The following is a 21,084-nucleotide window of genomic DNA, read 5'->3' as shown; positions in this document are numbered from 1 at the left end:
CCCTTAATCTAACACATTGCTTCAATTTGTTCCCCATAATTCACTTAAGAAATCCATTGCGGTAATGACAATTTTCATGATTTTAATATCCTACCATTCAGAAGTTCCTAACTTTGGCCTACGGCCAACAGGGAGTAAATAAGAGGATTTCAGGGCTCAAACCAATTTATCACTGGTGCAAACGGAACTGAGCACACCATGCTTGACATTCTTGCTGTGAATCGCTGGAGGTCAGGGACCATGTTTTACTGAATTCTGTAGCCCCAGAGCCCAGCAGTCAATGGTATGTCCTGGCGCATAGTCAATGGTGCTAATAAATCAATGGTGAGCATAGTCCAACCTCCGGACGAGCGGAGAACACGCAGAGCACATCCGGAAAGAGTGAAAACGAGAGTCGGAAAGCGAACTCGGTGTACCGCTAGCCCCAGTACTCCGCGCAGGACGCGTCCTCTGGCGGCGGCTGCGCGCTGGGATCCGCCGGGGCGCGTCGGAAGGAAGCGCGCGGGCGCCGCGGGGCGGAGCTTCTCTGGGCTGGATGGAGAGCGCTGGTCCCGCGACATGTAGGGGCTCCATGCCGGGCTTCCTACGTGCCCTTCAGACCCGGAGCCGAGGCGAGGCGGTGCGGGCACGGGTGCAGGAGCAGGACCTAAGGCAGTGGGGCCTGACAGGTCAGTGGCCCCGGTCCAGCTTCGTCCGGGGCCTGTCATCTCGTTGGGACTCGCCCCGGCGAGCCGGGGGTCCCCGCGCCAGGAACGGACCTTCGGCGCCCTGGGTGGGCCGTCCTGTGTGTTTTGTTTTGTTTTGTTTTGTTTTACCTGAGGGTGGGGCAGGGCACAGAGGACCCGGGTCGGGGGCCAGGTAGCCATTGCCCCCGCCGGCGCAGCGCGGGGTTGGCGGGCGCGGAATGAATGATTCCGGATGGGGAAGCGGGGCGAGGGGGGAGGGGGGACGACGATTCATTGAGACCCCTGTGCCGAAGGTAAGCCCTTTCTTTCCCTTTCTTTCTGAAGATGCAGAGGAAGTCCTGGCGCCCCAAGAATGTGTGTTGTTTAAAGTTTCTGTTCCGGTCGGTTTGGAGGCCTGGACTGCGGGTTTCATGAGTTGCTCCTGTAAAACTATCAGAACCGCCTACTTGCATCCGCTGTCTTCTTCATTTAGCGTGCACGTGCAGTTCTTTGATAATTTCCCATTGGTTAATTCTCCCGCAGTGCTTCATTTTAAAATACAAAGCCAAGCAAAGTTTATTAGTTCTTACCTTACCGCACTTAAGTGTATTTTATTTATACCAGTCCTTCCCTAGAATCTCTGAAGCTCGAAGCTCTTCAAACAGCGAGGGTGACAGCATCTCCTGTGGATGGAAAAACTCAGGCCTTATTTTCTTATTTCTTGGCCTGGCTACGCTTGACTCACCACCTAACCTCTCCAGTCCTCGATTTTTTGAATTATAAAATGGGGACGCAGAGCATGCTTTAACTGCATTATAGAAACTTGGATCAATAATAATCAGTGGTGTAGACGTTAATTAATTATTTATTCAGTGTTACTGGGAGCTACATACTGTGAGTTGTTAGGTACAGAGATGCACAAAACAAAATCGGGCCCTGCCCTACCAGAGTTTCTACGCTCGGGACTGTGAGTGCTTCCAAAAGTATAAACCAATATTTATTAAACCTCTTGTTACGTACTAAATGCCAAGGAAGTGAGGTTTTGTTCATTCTCAGAATGAAACAAAAGATGCAGTTCTGTATCCAGCTTAGAAGAGGAATGAAGATGAATGGGTGGGATACAGACACGAAAGAGAAAGACCTTTCCTGCGTCCCTGAGGCTGTGTGAATGAGTGTATCTGTGTCTGTAAGGAGTGTGTATCCAACCTAAACAGAAATTTATGGACTGGTGTTTATGTGGGTATCTTACATATTTGTGTGTACCTATTCTTTGCATGTGTTTTTAGGTGTGATGCTTTGAGAACATTTGTGGGAGAAGGCTAGATGAAGTGTGCTCACTGATACAGATAATACATCTGGAGAAATGTCATCTGGATGTGTGTTATTTTAGTAAAAAGTAGGAGACATAAGATGTTGCACCTTTGCTTGTTGGTGAGTTAGTTAATGAAGAAGGAAGTAGACACATGTGGAAACTTAGTGATGGGAACAATAAATTGGTAAAGGGAAAGAAAAAAATAGAAAACAGGTATACACAAAAGAATAACCATTGAATATTATAGCTTGAAATTCCTGTTTCTATTTACTAGAATTTATACGTTGCAAAATGATTTTTTGAGAGTTGGTTAAAAATCTTCACTGATTTTTTTTCTCCTTATTGCAGAAGTAGTACATGTTCTTTGTAAAACATTTAGAGTAATATTCTTTGCATAAAGAAAAAATTTAATTGCCATAATCCTCTTACTGTTAATATGTTCTCATTTATCCTCCCAGTCCTTGATCTGTGTGTGTACATATGATTTCTTTTTTTCTTCTCTGAGGCAGGGTGTGGAGCGAGGGAGAGGAGCAAAAATGGGGTTTCATATGCATACTTTTTGGAAACAGTTTTTTCTTCTAATATCATTTAGTCTTTCTAGTCATTTCGTCTTCTTCAATATCATATTTAGTGGATACAGATCTTTCAGTGAATGGATGTGCTATAGTTTAACCAGCCAAATATGTGGGTATTTAAGTTTTTGATTTTTTTGTGGTTATAAATAATACTAATAAATGTCCTTGTAACCAAATTTTATTACATTCATAAATTTTTAATTCTTTCAAGGCAGCATTTCTAGGCCAAAGAGTATGTGAAAATTTTGCTCATTTCTCCACATTCTCACGAACACTGATATTTTCTGATTTGAGAAGTTAAAAATGTTCTTTTGTTGTTTAATTTAATGTTTGTTTCCTAGTATTGATGGACACTTGGATATTTGTCTTCTTTTTGTTCCTTGTGTATTTATGTTTCTTGCCCATTTTTTAACTGTTTGTCTTTTGCTTTGTTCTTACTTGCATTGATATTAAATATTTGCTACAGGTATTGGGAATATGTTTTCTAGTTTGTCTTTTGATTTTGAGTTGTGTGTTTGTGTATTTCAGTGGTGATGTTTAAAAATTCTTTGTAGTCCAATCTTTCAGCCTTTTTCTAAATTTTTGCCTTTAGTATTTTGCTTAGGTGGCGCTTTACTACTCTGAATTTATTGTTGTTGGCTTAATATTTTTCTTCTAGTACATTTATGATCTCTTTATATTTAAATTTTTATTTCCCCAGAAATGTATTAGGAAGGAACTTGACTGTCTTTTTTTTCTCTCAAATATGTAATGAATTAGCCACTTTTTGAAAACCAATGAAACAGGTATTTGCTATGCAGTGTTCTTCCCAGTGATTAAAAAACTTTTAGTTAGGGGCACCTGGGTGGCTCAGTTAAGCATCTGCGCTTGGCTCAGGTCATGATCCCAGGGTCCTGGGATTGAGTACCGCATTGGGCTCCCTGCTCAGCAGGGAGCCTACTTCTCCCTCTGCCTGCTGCTCCCCCTGCTTGTGCTCTCTCTCTTTCTCTCTCTCTATTTATTAAATAAATAAATAAATAAAATCTTTAAAAAAAAACACAAAAAACAACCTTTTAGTTGATCTTCGTCCCCTGAATAGTATCGCAGATAGATCCCATACATTCCAGTGAACTTCAGAAACCCAAAGAACATTGGATCATAAAAGTGTGTAGGACCACTTTGTTTTTGGAACATGCAGACCTATTACTTGTGCTGTTTTTCCTGCTTTTCCACGATAGGCGTACCTCAGAGATACTGCAGGTTCATTTGGTTAAAAACCACTGCAGTAAAGTGAATATCGCAATAAAGCTAGTCAAGTGAATTTTTTTGTTTTCCAGTACATATAAATGTTATGTCTATATTATACTGTAGTCTATTAAGTATGCAGTAGCATCAAAAAAAAGACCAATGTACATACCTTAATTAAAAAACACTTTATTGCTGAAAAATGCTAACCCATCATCTGAGCTTGTAGTAAGTTGTAATCACCGATCACAGATCACATAACCGATACAACAATAATGAGAAAATTTGAAATATTGTGAGAATTACCAAAATGTGACACAGAGACACAGAGTTTCTGTTGGAAATGCTGTTGGAAAAATGGCGCTTATACACCCATTTTACTCAGGGTTGCCACAGACCTTTAATTTGTAAAAACAAAACAAAAACAAAAACAGCACAGCATCTGTGAAGGTCAGTAAAGGGAAGCACAATAAAATGAGGTATGCCTGTACTCCTCACCCTCCTGAGAGGTAGGCAAGAGAATTCAAACAACTCTGTGATAGATATAGCTGATGGTACTGTCACATTTATTTCTTCCCCAGCCCCCAAGCCTGCCTTACCACATCTTCGAGGCTATAAAGCAAAAGACTACATTTCCCAGACTCCCTTCTAGTTCTGTTGTACATGATGACTGTGGGAGATTTGGAAGGGGAAAATGTGGGAGAAGCCACAGTCTGGGAGGGATTTGGGTTTTCTGCATTTCTCTTGGAGAGTAGTCTGAGCATCCGTTTTACTGGTATGGATTGTAGCTGAGGTGGGTGGGGTCCTGGAGCTGACAGTTGGACTAATGGTCTTGTGAGATAATGGAAAATATATATTGGCTCTGTCCCCTGGTTCCCAGAGTAGGGTTCCTGAAACCCTTGTAATTTCGTGGGTGACAGAAGTATCTTTCGTTCTAAAGAGGTGACTCTGGGTATGTTCCTGGATGGCTCTTAGGTGGGGGCTGGTCACAAGAAAGGACAAGCCATAATTAGAAGCTTGGAATTTTCAGCTCCAGTCCCCATTCCCTTGAGATGGGAAAAGGGCTTAAAATGAAGTTAATGATTGATGATGACTACATGCTGAAGCTTCCATTAAAAATCCAAAAAGTACAGGGTTGGGAGAGGATAAAATGGGATTGTTTTCTTAATATCTCTAATAGCTTGTTGTAAGTGTATAGAAATGCGACAGATTTCCGTGTATTGATTTTGCATCCTGCAACTTTACTGAATTAGTTTATTCTAATAGTTTTTTTTGGTGGCGTCTTTAGGGTTCTCTGTATATGATATGTCTTCTTCAAATAGTGACGGTTTTACTTCTTCCTTTCTGATTTCGATGCCCCCCTTTTTTTCTTCCCTAGTTGCTGTGACTAGGACTTTCAAAATACTCTGTTGAATAAAAGTGACAAAAATGGGCATCTTTGTATTGTTCCTGATCTTAGAGGAAAAGCGAAGCTTTTCACCATTGAATATGATGTTTGCTGTGGGCTTGTCCTATATGGCCTTGATTATGTTGAGGTATATTCCTTCTATACCCACTTGTGTAGAATTTTTATCACAAATGGGTGTTGATTTTTGTCAGATGCTTTTCCTGCATCTATGAGATGATCACATAATTTTTATCTTTCATTTTGTTAATGTGGTATATCAAATTGATTTGTGGATGTTTATCCTTTTATCCCTGGAATAAATCCCACTTGATCATGGTGTGTGATCCTTTTAATGTATTTTTGAATTCAGTTTTCTAATAGTTTATTGAGGTTTCGCATCTATGTTCTTCAGGGACATTGACCTATAATTTTCTTGTGATGTCCTTGTTGGGTTTCAGTATCAGGGTATTATTGAACTTGTAAAAACAATTTGGAAGTGTTACCCCCCAACCCTTCTTTTTTTAGAAGACTGAAAAGAATTGGTATTAATTCTTCTTTGAATGTTTAGTATAATTTACCAGTGAAGTCATCTGGTTCAGGACTTTTGTTTTTTGGGAGGTTTATGATAACTGATTCAATCTCTTTACTAATAATTGGTCTGTTCAGATTTTCTATTTCTTCAAGATTCAACCTTGGAGGGTTGTATGTTTCTAAAAATGTATTGATTTCTTTTAGGTTGTTTATTGGTATGTGATTGTTCATAGTAGTCTCTTATGCTCATTCATATTTCTGTGGTGTTGTAACGTTTCCTCTTTCATTTTTTTAAAAGATTTTATTTATTTCATTTGAGAGACAGAGAGTGAGCAGGGGTAGGGTCAGAAGGAGAGGAAGAGAATCTCAAGCAGACTCCATGCTGAGCATGGAGCTGGATGAGGGGCTTGATCTTAATGACCCTGAGATCATGACCTGAGCCGAAACCAAGAGTTGAACGCTTAACCAACTGAGCCACCCAGGTGCCCCTCCTCTTTCATTTCTGATTGTATTTATTTGAATCCCTTTTTTTCTTGTTGGGTCTAGCTAAAGGGTTGCCAATATTTATCTCTTCAAAGAACCAGCTCTTGGTTTTAGTAATCTTTTCTGTTGTCCTTTTAGTCTCTTTTTCATTTATTTCTGCTCTGATCTTTGTCATTTCATTCCGTCTGCTAACATGGGCTTTATTTGTTCTTCTTTTTCTAGTTCCTTGTAAAGTTAGGTTGTTAATGTGAGATTTTTCTTGTTTCTTGAGGTAGGCATTTATCTCTGTGAGCTTCCCTCTTAGAACTGCTTTTGCTGCATCCCATAAGTTTTAATATGTAGTATATACCTTTTCATTTGTCTCATGGTGTTTTTTAATTTTGCTTTTGATTTTTTCATTGACCCATTATTTGTTCAGTAGCATGTTGTTTAATCGCATGAGATTTTTCCAGTTTTCTTTTTGTAATTGATTTCTAGTTTCACAACATTGTCATCAGAAAAGATGCTTGATATGATTTCATTCGTAACTTAAGGCTTGTTTTGTGGCCTAACATATGATTGATCCTGGAGAATGTTCCATGTGCAGTTGAGCAGAATGTGCATTCTGGTGCTTTGAATGGAATGTCCTATGTACATCTGTTAAGTCCACTGGTCTAATGTGTCATTTAAGGCTGATGTTTTCTTATTGATTTTTTTGTCTGTATGATCATTGACGTTAATTGGGGTATTAGGATCTCTTACTGTATTTCTGTCTCTTACTAGTATTGTATTTCTTATTATTGTATTCTCCTTTTAGGATTGTTAATATTTGCTTTATATATTGAGGTGTTCCTATTTTGGGTGTATAAATATTTACAAATGGTATATCCTCTTGTTGGATTGACTCCTTTGTTATTATGTAATGCCCTTCTTTGTCTCTTCTTACAGTCTTTGTTTCAAAGTCCATTTTATCTGATATAACTACCCCCAATTTCTTTTGGTTTCCATCTGCATCGTCTATTTTTTCCATTCTTTTACTTTATATGCTTATGTCTGATATGACTCACTTGTAGGCAGAGTATATGTGGGTCTTGTTTTTGTTTTTGTTTTAATCCACTTAGCCACTCTGCCTTCTGGCTGGAGAATTTAGTCCATGAACATCTTAAGGGATTATTATAGTATGTATTTATTGCCATTTTGTTTTCTGGTGGTTTTGCACTTCTTTTGTCCTTTCTCTCTTGCTTTCTTCCTTTGTGGTTTGATGATTTTCTATAGCAGTATGCTTGGATTCCTTTCTTATTATCTTTTGTGTATCAACTATAGGTTTTTGCTTTGTGCTTACCATGAGGTTTACATATAACAGCTTATATCTACAGCTGTCTATTTTAAGTTGATAATAATTTTGAACTCATTGTAAAGCTTTACATTTTTACTCTTCCCCCACCAGCACGTTTTATGTTTTTGATGTCACATTTTACAGCTTTTACTCTTTTGTGTACCTTATTTAATTATTATAGTTATGGTTAATTTTGCTCCTTTTGTCTTTTAACCTTCAGACTATTTTTATAAGTGATTAATCCACTCCCTTTAGTATATATTTACCTTTACCAGTAAGATTTATACTTTTATATGTTTTCTTGTTACTAATTAGTGCCTTTCTTTTCAGCCCAAAGAGATCCCTTAACATTTCTTATAACGCTGGTTTAGAGGTGATGAAATCCTTTAGCTTTTTCTTGTCTGGAAGACTGTTTTTTCTTCAATTTTGAATGATAACATTACTGCGTAGAGTACTCTTGGTTGGAAGTCTTTTTCTTTCAGTACTTTGAATATATTGTGCCACTTTTCTGGCCTGCAAAGGTTCTGCTGATAAATCTCCTAATTGTCTTACAGGCTGTCCCATATACATATCAAACTGTATTTCTCTTGCTGCCTTTAATATTTTCTCTCTGTCTTTAACTTTTGACATTTATATTGTAATGTACTTGTGGGTCTCTTTGGATTCATCTTACTTGGAACTCTTTGGATTTCCTGGATATGAATTTTTTTTCTTTTCCTTTCCTAGGTTAGGGGAATTTTCAGCCATCATTTCTTTTTTTTTTTTTAATTTAATTTTATTTAAATTCAGTAAGTTAACATATAGTGTATTAGTTTCAGAGGTGAACTCAGTGGTTCATCAGTCTTATATAACACCCAGTGCTCATTAGATCACATGCCCTCCTTAATGCCGGTCACCCAGTTACCCCATCGCCCCTCTCCCCAACACCCCAGTTTGTATCCTGTGGTTAAGAGTCTCTTAGTGGTTTGTCTCCCTCTCTGGTTTCACCTCACTTTATTTTTCCCTCCCTTCTCCTATGCTCCTCTGATTTGTTTCTTAAATTCCACATATGAGTGAAATCATTTGATAGTTGTCTTTCTCAGATTGACTTATTTCTCTTAGCATAATGTCCTCTAGTCCCATCCACATCGTTACAAATGGCACATTTCATTCTTTTTGATGGCTGAGTTATCTATCTATCTATCTCACATCTTGCTTATCCATTCATCTGTTGATGGACATCTGGGCTCTTTCCATGGTTTGGTTGTTGTGGACATTGCTACTATAAACATTGGGATACACGTGCCCCTTTGTATCACTACATTTGCATCTTTGGAGTAAATAGCTGGTAGTGCAATTGCTGGGTCTATTTTTTACTTTTTGAGGAACCTCCATACTGTTTTCCAGAGTGGCTGTACCAGCTTGCATTCCTACCAGCAGTGTAAGAGGGTTCCCCTTTTTCCATATCCTCACCAACATTTGTTGTTTCCTGACTTATTAATTTTAGCCATTCTGACTGGCTTGAAGTGGTATCTTATTGTGCTTTTGATTTGTATTTCCCTGATGCTGAGTGATGTTGAGCATATCTTCATGTGTCTTTTGGCGATTTGTATGTCTTCTTTGGAGAAATGTCTGTTGATGTCTTCTACCCATTTCTTGACTGTATTCTTTGTTTTTTGGGTGTTGAGTTTGATAAGTTCTTTATAGATTTGGGAAACTAGCCCTTGATCTGATGAGACATTTGCAAATATCTTCTCCCATTCTGTCGGTTGTCTTTTGGTTTTGTCGACTGTTTCCTTGGCTGTGCAAAAGCTTTCTTCCTCGTTGAAGACCCAGTAGTTCATTTTTGCTTGTTTCTCTTGCCTTTGGAGATGTATCTAGCAAGAAGTTGGCTGCAGCCGTGGTCAAAAACATTGCTGCCTGTGTTCTCCTTTAGGATATTGTTGGTTTCCTATCTCACATTTAGGTCTTTCATCCATTTTTTAAAAAATTTTTGTATATGGTATAAGAAAATGGTCCAGTTTCATTCTTCTACATGTGGCTGTCCAATTTTCCCAACACCATTTGTTGAAGAGACTGTCTTTTTTCCATTGGATATTCTTTCCTGTTTTGTCAAAGATTAGTTGGCCATAGAGTTGAAGGTCCATTTCTGGATTCTCTATTCTGTTCCATTGATGTATGTGTCTGTTTTTGTGCCAGTACCATACTGTCTTGATGATTACAGTTTTGTAATAGAGCTTGAAGTCCGGCATTGTGATGCCACCAGCTGTGGTTTTCTTTTTCAACAGTCCTTTGCCTATTCAGGGCCTTTTCTAGTTCCATACTAATTTTAGGATTTTTTGTTCCAGCTCCGTGAAAAATATAGATAGTATTTTGATAGGGATTGCATTGAAAGTATAGATTGCTCTAGGTAGCATAGACATTTTAACAGTATTTGTTCTTCCAATCCATGAGCATGGAACATTTTTCCATTTCTTTGTGTCTTCCTCAATTTCTTTCATGAGTGTACTGTAGTTTTCGGAGTACAAATCCTTTACCTCTTTGGCTAGGTTTATTCCTAGGTATCTTAGAGTTTTCAGTGTAAGTGGGATCGACTCCTTAATTTCTCTTTCTTCTGTCTTGTTGTTAGTTTATAGAAATGCAGTTGATTTCTGTGCATTGCTTTTTCTATCCTGCCACTTCACTGAATTCCTGTATGAGTTCTAGCAATTTCGGGATGGGGTCTTTTGGGTTTTCCACATAGCATATCATGTCATCTCCGAAGAGTGAGAGTTTTACTACTTCTTTGCTAATTTGGATGCCTTTTATTTCTTTTTGTTTGATTGCTGGGGCTAGGACTTCTAGTACTCTGTTGAACAACAGTGGTGAGCGTGGACATCCCTGTCGTGTTCCTGACCTTAGAGGAAAAGCTCTCAGTTTTTCCCCATTGAGAATGATATTCGCTGTGGGCTTTTCTTATGTGGCTTTTATGATATTGAGGTATGTTCCTTCTATCCTTACACTGAGAAGAGTTTTAATCAAGAAAGGATGCTGTGCTTTGTCAAATGGTTTTTCTACATCTATTGAGAGGATCATATGGTTCTTGTCCTTTCTTTTGTTAATGTAGTGTATCATATTGATTGTGGATGTTGAACCACCCTTGCAGCCCAGGAATAAATCCCATTTGTTTGCAGTGAATTATCCTTTTAATGTACTGTTGGATCCTATTGGCTAGTATCTTGGTGAGAATTTTTGCATCCATGTTCTTCAGGGATATTGGTCTGTAATTCTCCTTTTTTGGTGGGCTCTTTGGTGCAGGGATCAACGTAATGTTGGCCTCAAAGAACAAATTTGGAAGTTTTCCTTCCATTTCTATTTTTTGAAACAGCTTCAGAAGAATAGGTATGAATTCTTCCTTAAATGTTTGGTAGAATTCCCCTTGGAAGCCATCCGGCCCTGGATTCTTGTTTTTTGGGAGTTTTTTGATTACTGTTTCAATTTCTTTGCTGGTTATGTGTCTGTTCAGGTTTTCTATTTCTTTCTATTTCAGTTTTGGTAGTTTATATGTTACTAGGAATGCATCCATTTCTTCCAGATTGCCTAATTTGTTGGCATATATTTGCTCATAATATGTTCTTAAAATTATTTGTATTTCCTTGGTGTTGGTCATCATCTCTCCTCTTTCATCTTGATTTTATTTCTTTGGGTCCTTTCTCTTTTCTTTTTGATAAGTCTGGCCAGGGGTTTATCGATCTTATTAATTCTTTCAAAGCTCCTAGTTCTGTTGATCTGTTCTACTGTTCTTTTAGTTTCTATTTCATTGATTTCTGCTGTAATCTTTATTATTTCTCTTCTCCTGCTTCTCCTCCTCTATTCTTTATTATTTCTCTTTTCTCCTGGTTTTGGGCTTTATTGGCTGTTCTTTCTCCAGCTCCTTTAAGTATAAGGTTTAGTTGTATATTTGAGACCTTTCTTGTTTCTTGAGAAATGTTTGTATTGCTATATACTTCCCCCTTAGGACTGCCTTTGCTGTATCCCAAAGGTTTTGAACAGTTGTGTTTTCATTTTCATTTGTTTCCATGAGTTTTTTCAATTCTTCTTTAATTTCCTGGTTGACCCATTTCATTCTTTAGTAGGATGTTCTTTAACCTCCAAGTATTTTTGTTCCTTCCAAATTTCCTCTTGTGATTGAGTTCAAGTTTTAAAGCGTTGTGTCTGAAAATGTGCAGTGAATGATCCCAGTCTTTTGGTACTGGTTGAGACCTGATTTGTGACCCAGGATGTGATCTATTCTAGACAAAGTTCCATGTGCATTCCAGAAGAATGAGTATTCTTTTGTTTTAGGGTGGAATGCTCTGTATATATCTGTGAAGTCCATCTGGTCCAGTGTGTCATTCAGAGCCCTTGTTTCCTTGTTGACCTGCTTAGGTGATCTGTCCATTGCTGTGAGTAGGGTGTTAAATTCCCCTACTATTATTATATTATTATCAATGTTTTTCTTTAATTTTGTTATTAATTGGTTTATATAATTGGCTGCTCCTATATTAGGGGAATAAATACTTACAATTGCTAGATTTCCTTGTTGGATAGACCCTTTAACTATTATATAGTGTCCTTCTTCATCTCTTATTACAGTCTTTGGTTTAAAATCTAATTTGTCTGATATAAAGATTGCCACCCCAGCTTTTTTTTTTATGTCCATTAGCATGATAAATGGTTCTCCAACCCCTCACTTTCAATCTGGAGGTATCTTTGGGTCTAAAATGAGTGTCTCATAAATAGCATATCGATGGGTCTTGCTTTTTTATCCAATCTGATACACTCTGTCTTTTGATTAGAGCATTTAGCACATTCACATTCAGAGTAACTACTGAAAGGTATGAATTTCATGCCAGTGTATTTCCTGCAATATCTCTGTTTCTGTATATTGTCTCTGTTCCTTTTTGGTCTGTGTTACTTTTGGGCTCTCTCTTTGCTTGCAGGATCCCCTTTAATATTTCTTGCAGGACTGATTTAGTGATCACAAATTCTTTAGTTTCTGTTTGTCTGGAAACTCTTTATCTCTCCTTCCATTCTGAATGACATCCTTGCTGGATAAAGTATTCTTGGCTGCATATTTTTCTCATTTAGCACTCTGAACATATCATGCTAGTCCTTTCTGGCCTTTCAGGTCTCTATAGATAGGTCTGCTGCCAGCTTTATGTTTCTGTCCTTGTAGGTTAAGGTCCTCTTGTCTGGAGCTGCTTTCAGAATTTCCCCTTTGTCTCTGAAATTTGCAAGCTTCACTATTTTATGTTGAGGTGCTGACCTCTTTTTATTGATTTTAAGGGGGGGTTCTCTGTGCCTCCTGAATTTGAATGCCTATTTCCTTCCCCAGATTAGGGACGTTCTCAGCTGTAATTTGCTCCAGTATACCTTCTGCTCCTTTTCTCTTTCCTCTTCCTCTGGGACCCAATTATTTTAATAATGTTTTGCTTTGTGGTATCACTTATCTCTCGAATTCTCTCCTCATGGTCCAGTAGTTGTTTATCTCTTTTTTTCTCGGTTTCGTTATTGTCCATTATTTTGTTTTCTTTTTTTTTTTTTAAATGATTTTATTTATTTATTTATTTATTTGACAAAGAGAGAAAGCATGTGTGCATAAGCAGGGGGAGTAGCAGGCAGAGGGAGAGGGAGAAGCACACTCCCCGCTGAGCAGGTAGCCCAATGTGGGGCTTGATCCCAAGACCCTGGGATCATGACCTGAGCCGAAGGCATACACTTAACTGAGCGAGTCACCCAGGCACCCTTTTTTTCCATCATTTTGTCTTCTGTATCACTGATTATTTCTTCTGCCTCATTTATCTTAGCAGTTAGGGCCTCCATTTTTTTTCCCATCTCAGTAATAACCTTTTTTTTTTTCTTTTTAAAGATTTTTTATTTATTTATTTGACAGAGATAGAGACAGCCAGTGAGAGAGGGAACACAAGCAGGGGGAGTGGGAGAGGAAGAAGCAGGCTCATAGAGGAGGAGCCTGACATGGGGCTCGAACCCGGAACGCCGGGATCACGCCCTGAGCCGAAGGCAGACTCTTTAACTGCTGTGCCACCCAGGCGCCCCCAGTAATAACCTTTTTGATTTTGACCTGATTATATTTTAGTTCTTTCATTTCTCCAGAAAGGGTTCTCAAGTGTCTTCTATGCGTTTTTCAAGCCCAGGTAGTATCTTTATAATCGTTATTCTGAATTCTAGTCTGACAAAGTCCCTGGCAGTGAATATTGCCTCTTGTTCTGTTTTTTTTTTTTTTTGGGGGGGGGGGGGGTTTTTTTTTTTTTTTTTTTTTTTTGGGGGGGGGGTGAGTTTTTCTGTCTTGTCATTCTGTCTAGAAAAGTATAAGTTAAGGAGAAGAAGATACAAAGATAGCAACAATGACCCCCCAAAATATATACTATCAAATCAGAAGCCATCAGAAACCAAAAAAGAGGGAAAAAAAAGAAAAAGTGAAAGAGAGAATATAATCAAACAGGTGAACAGAACAGAGCAATATACTAGATCCTAACAAATAAACGTTTTTTGTGGTTTGTTTGTTAGAAGAAACTAGATCCCGAAATTGTAAAGAAAGAAAAACTTATGCATATCCAAAAATAAAACTGAGTATGATGAAAGGAAGCCAGAAATGAAAAAAAGTATAAAATATAAATGTAAAAGTGAAAATTAATGAAGATTTTAAAAAGTTGATAAAACACAAAATTAGTTGAAAAGGAAAAAAAATTAAAACTGAAAGACTAAAGAATCATGAGAAGAAACCATGAAATCTGTATACCGTTTTCCCCCAGCACTGGAGTTTTGCAGTTCTGTGTGATTGGTAAACTTGGTATTAGCCGGATATTTCTGCTGGTCTCCTGGGGAAGGGGCTTGTTGCACTCATTCTCAGCTGTCTTTGCCAGGGCGGAATTGTATTCCCCCTTGCCAGGGGGCTGGGCTCAGCGTAAGCAGCTCCAGATTGCTCTATGTGTCTTTTGTTTCCTAAAAGCTTTTCGTACCACTATGGGGGTTGGAAATGAAAATGGCGTTGCCCCAATATCCAGTCCTGGAGCTGAAAGTTTATGCTCCCTACTCTTCAGTGAACCCTCACAGAAAAGCAGTCAGTCACTCGTCTCCCTGGTTTCTGTCTGCACTTTGTATTCACCCAGCTTGTGACCAAACGTTTTTATCTCAGGCGTGCAACCCTGTTTCGAGTCTGCAAACTTTATGGACTCCTCCGGTGCTCAGCCTTGCTGCTCCTGGGGAGGGAGAAGGAGGACTGTCTCACCGTGGTTCTGTCGCTTGCTGGGGCCCTGCTCAAAGAGCAGTCACCCAGTTGTGTCAGAGTTTGAGGTTTATGGCCACACTGAGCAGAAAGCCCCCTCTTGGGCTATCTCTTTTTGTCCAGCTTCCCTGCTCTGATGCTTGGGGCTTCGCTGCACTCAGGAACCCCCGTTCTCTCTGTGACCCCTAGGATCCTGAGACCGTGCTGTCCCACCTAGGATTCTGCCCTGCTTAGTCACCCAAGCACATTTCAGGTGGGACATCCCCCACTGGAGCAGATTACTGAAAGTTCCGATTTTGTGCTCTGCTGATCTATCACTTTCCAGTACCGGCTTATGGAGGCTCCCTCCATAAAACCCCCGGGGTTTACCTTCGGATATATGTCCTCAGATTTACTTCTTCATATCTCCTACCTTGGAAAAAGTGGTGGCTTTTCTATTTGTAGAATTGCAGCAATTCTTTTCCCAGATTTCTGGTTGAGTTTGTAGGTGTTCAGAATGATTTAATAGCTATCTAGCTGACTTCCATGGGCCAGATGAAACTAGGGTCCCCTACTTCTCTGCCATCTTCCTTGAAAAACCGCCATTATTTCTTCAAATAAGTTTCTCCCCCCTCTTCTCTCACTTCTCCTTGTGGGACTCCTATAATGTGAATGTTAGTGTGCTTGATGTTGTCCCAGAGGTCCCTTTAAGTTTTCTTCATTTTAAAAAATTCTTTGTTCTTTGTGCTGCTCTGTTTAGGCGAGTTCCTGCTGTGTCTACAGGTTCACAGATCTTTTCTTTTGTTTTATCTAGTCTGCTGTTGAACTCTTCTGTTGTTGGTTTTTTTGTTTTGTTTTTTGTTTGTTTTTCAGCTCAATTACTGTGTTTTTCAGTTCTCTGAATTCTGTGTGGAACTCATATTTTCAGTCTCTTTGTTAAAGTTCTCATGTAGTTCATCCATTCTTCTCCTCAATTAGATGAGCGTCTTTATGACCGTTACTTTGCACTCTTCAGCAGGTAAATTATTTAACTGTTTCTTTGAAGTTTTTTCCCAAGGGTTTATCTGTTCTTTTGTTTAGGACATATTCATATGTCTCCTCATTGTGCTTGTCTTTCCTGTCGGTTTCTATGCATATTCTGGGTCTTGAAGGGTTGGTTTTGTGTAGGACATAAAGTAGGTGATAAAACATACTATTCAACCCTGTTAAGCTCTTGGTTGTCTTTCACATCTTTGTGATTTTACAGGCAGCCTATTTTATTTTATTTTAATTGATTAATTTATTTTTTAGATTTTGTTTATTTGACAGAGAGAGCCAGCAAAGTAGGCAGAGAGGCAGGCAGAGGGAGGAGAAGCAGGCTCCCTGCTTAGCGGCGAGCCCAACACGGGGCTTGATCCCAGGACCCCAGGATAATGACCTGAGCCAAAGGCAGACACTTAACCGACTGAGCCACTCAGGCACCCCAGCCTATTTTAGTTTTAATAGTTCCCAGTAGTTATGGTGTGCCAAGACCAGTCAGTTTCACAAAGGGAGGGATCTCAGTCAGCAGTTCCATTCAGACTGGATTGGAAGCCAGACCCTCAGCAGCTTTTAAAGAATACAGATACATGCAGTGCTGGGGCACCTGGGTGGCTCAGTCAGTTAAGCATCTGACTTCAGCTCAGGTCATGATCTCAGAGCCCTGGGATCAAGCCCCATGTCAGGCTCTGTGCTCAGTGGGGAGTCCAGTTGTCCCTCTGCCCTTCCCCCCACTTGTGCGTGCATGTGCGCTTGCTCTCCCTCTGTCTCTCTCAAGTAAATAAATAAAATCTTTAAAAAAAAAAAAAGAATGCAAATATCTACAGTCCTGTTGGACTGTAAGCAGAAGCCCCACTGTCCTCAGAGCCAGGCAATTTTAAGGTGTCCTTTGGGCAACAGTGACAAACTTGGGACTACAGACAAGTATATAAGCACTTTTCTGGGAGATTTTAGTGGTCTGTAGCAAGGAGGCAAGGTGAGAGTGTGGTGGTGGCACCCTCCAGCCTATGTTCCCTGAGAGTACTTTGTAACCTCTAGAGCCTGCCAAAGGGTGAAGCCTGCCCCAAGGCTGAAGTTCTAGGACCAGCAAGGAGGACTTTTCATTTGTTTCAGTTTGCTGTCTGTTTAGTGCTCTGGCGGTGGCAGCATGCCATTGTTACAGTCCTGTGGGACCCAGGAACGCAAGCCCCCCTAGCCAGCAGAGCCAGGCAGTCACGGGAAATCCCTTGGGTGGCGATCACAAAAACCAGGGCACCAGACGTAAAAACTGGGCACCAGACATGTATAAGAGCTCCCCTGGAGAGATGCTGGCACTCTGGAGTGTGGCAGAGGGAGAGAGTGAAGATAGTGCGTACCTTCCAAGGTCTCAGTTAAGGTTTACAGTCAGCATTAGACGTGTGTCTGATTAGAAGCTACTTCTCAGGGGGTGCTGGGTGGTTCAGTCCTTGAGCATCTGCCTTCGGCTCAGGGCGTGATCCTGGCATTATGGGATCGAGCCCCACATCAGGCTCCTCCGCTGGGAGCCTGCTTCTTCCTCTCCCACTCCCCCTGCTTGTGTTCCCTCTCTCGCTGGCTGTCTCTGTCAAATAAATAAATAAAATCTTAAAAAAAAAAAAAAAAAGAAGCTACTTCTCAGGCTACAGATAATGGTAAGCTAATAGGCCTCTTTCCTAAAAGATTGAGCCCTTGGGCCTGTTGCCTCTTGCTGTGCCCTGGGGGTGGTAACTACTTAAGAACTCTTTCTTCATTGGTTAGAGTACTGTAAATCCACGATTTTAAGCCTGGCCAGAGCCAGGCAATGTAGAGGTGTGTCCAGGCAGCAGCTGCAAAATCAGGGCTCACCAGAAAAGGATATAATCTTCTTTCTGGAAGATACTGGTGAATTGGAGTGAGGCTGAGGAAGAGTGCAAAGATTTCATCCACCATCTTCTGTTCCCTGAGAACAACTCTGTAGGCCTCCATAGGTGTGCCAAACCAGAAGCCTGTCACTCAGGCCAAAGCTCATGGGCAAGCAAATAGGCCTCTTTCTCAGGAAAACTGAGGGTGTGTTTTTGTCTGTTATCTGTTCAGTGCCCTGGGGGTGGTAGTCTGCCAAGAACAGAATCTCCAGTTATTACTGTCCCGTGGGACCCAGCAACACAAGCCCTCCTACTCTCCAGAGCCAGTCACTCAAGGAGCGTCCTCTGGATAGCAGTTGTAGAAACCAGGTCACCAAAAGTAAAAAACTGGGGCACCAAATGTGTGTAGAAGCTCCCCTCTTGGAGATACTGGTGTTCTGGAGTATGCAGAAGGATAATGTAAAGATGGCACCCACTGAAAAAAGAAAAAAAGGGGGGGGGGAGGAGAAAAAGAAAAGAAAAAAAAAAGGGAGATGGCACCCGCCTGCTTTAGCAAGGCACAGAGAGAGAGCAAGAAGATGGGACCTACCAGCCTCCATCTCTGGGCAGTGCCCCAGCAGGCCCCTGCAACCGCAGACAGTGCTCTACTGTTAGGAAGTGAGTCTTTTCCCCATAAAGTCTGAGCACTTTTCAGAGGGCTGCTTCTGTGCTGTGCCCTGGGGTGGGTGAGTTTGTGTGTAGGTCCTTTTAGAGTTGTTCCTCAGTTTTTCAAAGCCAGATGTTTTGGGGGCTCCTCTCAGGTGCTGGTCTTTTTTTTTTTTTTTTTTTTTTTTAAAGATTTATGTATTTATTTGAGAGAGAGAGTGCATACATGTAAGCACATGAGCAGGGATGGGGGAGCTCAGAGGGAGGAGAGAAGCAGACTCCCTGCAGAGCAGGGAGCCCACTCACTGCAGGGCTGGATCTCATGACCCTAGATCACGACCTGAGTTGAAATCAAGAGTTGGACACTGAGCTGACTGAGACACCCGGGCGCCCCACTCTCAGGTGCTGGTCTTAAGAGTTAGGTGCCCAGTGTGGGGTGCGAACCCTTCATCCTCTCCTAACTGTGGGTCATATCACCGAGGGTGGGGTTTACGGCAAGATTGTGTCTCAGCCTTTCCTGCCCTCTGCAGTGTTGTTTCCATCTCTTTTGCTCGAGGTGAAGAGATCGCTCTACCAGTTTTTAAGTTATTTTTTTTCCCCTATCTCCCAATCCAGTTTTTAAGTTTTTCTCAGAGGAAATTGTTCCATAGATAGCTGTAGATTGGTGTATCTGTGGGAGGAAGTATGCTCAGGATCTCCCTACATTGCCATATTTTTTGAAACATTTATTTTATTTTAACTCTTATTTGCTTTCAGTTGAGTATAGTTGGACACACAATGTTACATTAGTTTCAGTTGTACATCGTAGCGATTCAGCTTCTCTATATGTTATGCTCATTGCAAATGTAGCTACTACCATCTGGCACCACTTAATGCTGTTAAAATATCATGGACCATATTCCTTTTCTGTTCATAACTGGAAGCCAGTGTCTCCCACTTTCCTTCACCCATTTTGCCCATCCCCTCACCCCCACCTCCACACTGCCATCTTGAGCTAGAGCCTCAGTTATCTGAATTTTCTAACCTACAACTGGGGATAATACCTAGTACATGAGTGTAAGTATCAAATGAGACAATTTAGGTAAAGTGTTTGCTGCTCTTCCTGGTATTTAGGAAGTGCTTAATAAAAATAACTTGTTCATTTTTTTAATGTTCTACAATTATTATATACCATCTAGTTTCTTTGTAAAGGTCATGAGTTACTAAACCAGAAAGTTATATTTTTGTTAAAGTATGTTTGGGGTCTTCTCTTTCCCCCAGATATGGTTATTCTCTGAAATTGGATTTTTTTTTTCCCCAAGGGAGAGAGAAAAGAGAGAGAGAGAGAGAGAGCAGAAGCTCCATGTGGGTTTCAGATGTTTCCTGCTGTTCTTGTGCGCTGTTAAATATTCTCTATGCAAGATCGTGTCAGTTCTTAATGGTGCTGTTTGTCTATTGAAACATAATTTAATCTAGTCCTGTCTTGATTTTTTTTCCTTTACCACTGTTGGCAAACTTAAATGGTTGCAGTTAAGCAGCCAGACACATGTACCCTCCAAGTGTTGTTGTTTGTGGTTATGTTGCATTAGTAATGCCTCATTCCTAGAATGGACACTGACATGGGAGCCAGGCAGTATAGAGGCCAAATCCCAGGTCAACTTTCTCGTCTGTCAGATGGATCCTGTGACATGGACAGGCTGTTTTAGGGCTTCAAATATAATGGTGACTAAGTCTGCTCAAAAAGTCATTTGGGAAGGAAAAAAAAAGTTATTTGGAAGTCAGCACATGTTTACATTTCTATAACTTCCTAGCAAGGGATATAGCTGTAATGTTCTTTAGTTGACGTCTTAGAAGATAGCTTGTGTGTGCTGAAATGGCTTCTTTTCAGACTTGCTGTATTTTTTATTTCTAGGGATTCATCTACGCTCTTATCAGCTGGAGGGAGTCAACTGGCTTGCCCAGTGCTTCCATGGTCAGAATGGCTGCATCCTGGGAGATGAGATGGGCCTGGGTAAGACCTGCCAGGTATGTTACTGTGGAGTGACCACTGTTCACCTCTGCTGAAATACCTCCTCACAACTCATCACTGTCTTTAGCTGCTAGCTACCACTGTGGGTTTTTATACTAGGAGGTAAAACGCCTGAACCTTTGTTAAGAGATTATGACCTTGGAATTGACTTTCCTAGCTATGGGGATGGTTTTGAACTGTGTCACTTGACATAGGATTGCAATTAATGGGCAAGGTTTTTCTCTATGTAAATGTATCTGTCGTACTGTTCTGTCGTGTCCCCCGCCCCCCCCCCGCCCCCCAGGATCATATGGACTCCTCCCTTCTTAGCAATACTTCTATTTAGTTAACTGGATCTATTTATCGCTCTTCCTCAGTGGGTGGTAGGGACTACTTCTCATTTCTGTGCCATGCTAGAGAAGTGCAGAGGAAGAATCCTGTCTTCCAAAATGCAAGTCTGACCTCACATACGTAAACATCCAGTTGGAGCAGTTCTGCACATAGTTCTGCACGTTCTATCTGACCATGTGTTGGAGACTACTTTATAAGCCACATATACCTCATTGATCTTGGGGTTATTCAGAACACAAAATGACTTTTGAGTCTGGTTTGTCACCTTCAGCTTTCTCAGGCAAATAAATCAGGTTCTAGTACATTCCTGAACTGAGAACTATGCAACCAAAACAAAGGTAAGTTTTCTGGGTGTCTCTGGGAGCCAGGCTAAGAGACACTCAGATCATGTGCAGAGCCCTCCCTGCAGTCTCCTTTGCTTTGCACATTGGGATCCCCCGGACTTCATTCAGAGCCTGCAAATTCCACTTGTCCTTTGCCTTTCTCCAGAGTATTCATACAGCTCTACTTTAAGTGTCCTAAAACTATT

The 21,084-nt window shown here is 40.5% G+C and overlaps 1 protein-coding gene across 3 annotated transcripts in view; it reads left to right on the top strand.

Annotated features, from left to right (window-relative positions):
- Positions 1-509: 509 nt before the first annotated feature.
- Positions 510-21,084, top strand: part of CHD1L (chromodomain helicase DNA binding protein 1 like) — a 71,179-nt gene continuing 50,604 nt past the window's right edge. For all 3 annotated transcript variants that reach the window (XR_005834022.1, XR_005834023.1, XM_040626841.1), the window contains exons 1-2: positions 510-668; positions 20,109-20,221. Coding sequence is in view for 1 of the 3 variants with exons in the window: in XM_040626841.1 (XP_040482775.1) it covers positions 536-668; positions 20,109-20,221 (246 nt within the window). In the remaining 2 variants the exon portion in view is untranslated. The remainder of the gene's footprint in view (positions 669-20,108; positions 20,222-21,084) is intronic.

The sequence above is a fragment of the Ursus maritimus genome, unplaced genomic scaffold (genome assembly GCF_017311325.1).
Source record: "Ursus maritimus isolate PB19 unplaced genomic scaffold, ASM1731132v1 scaffold_12, whole genome shotgun sequence".
NCBI lineage: Eukaryota > Metazoa > Chordata > Mammalia > Carnivora > Ursidae > Ursus > Ursus maritimus.
The sequence above is the reverse complement of the archived record's forward strand: the minus strand, read 5'-3'. Positions and strand labels throughout refer to the sequence as shown.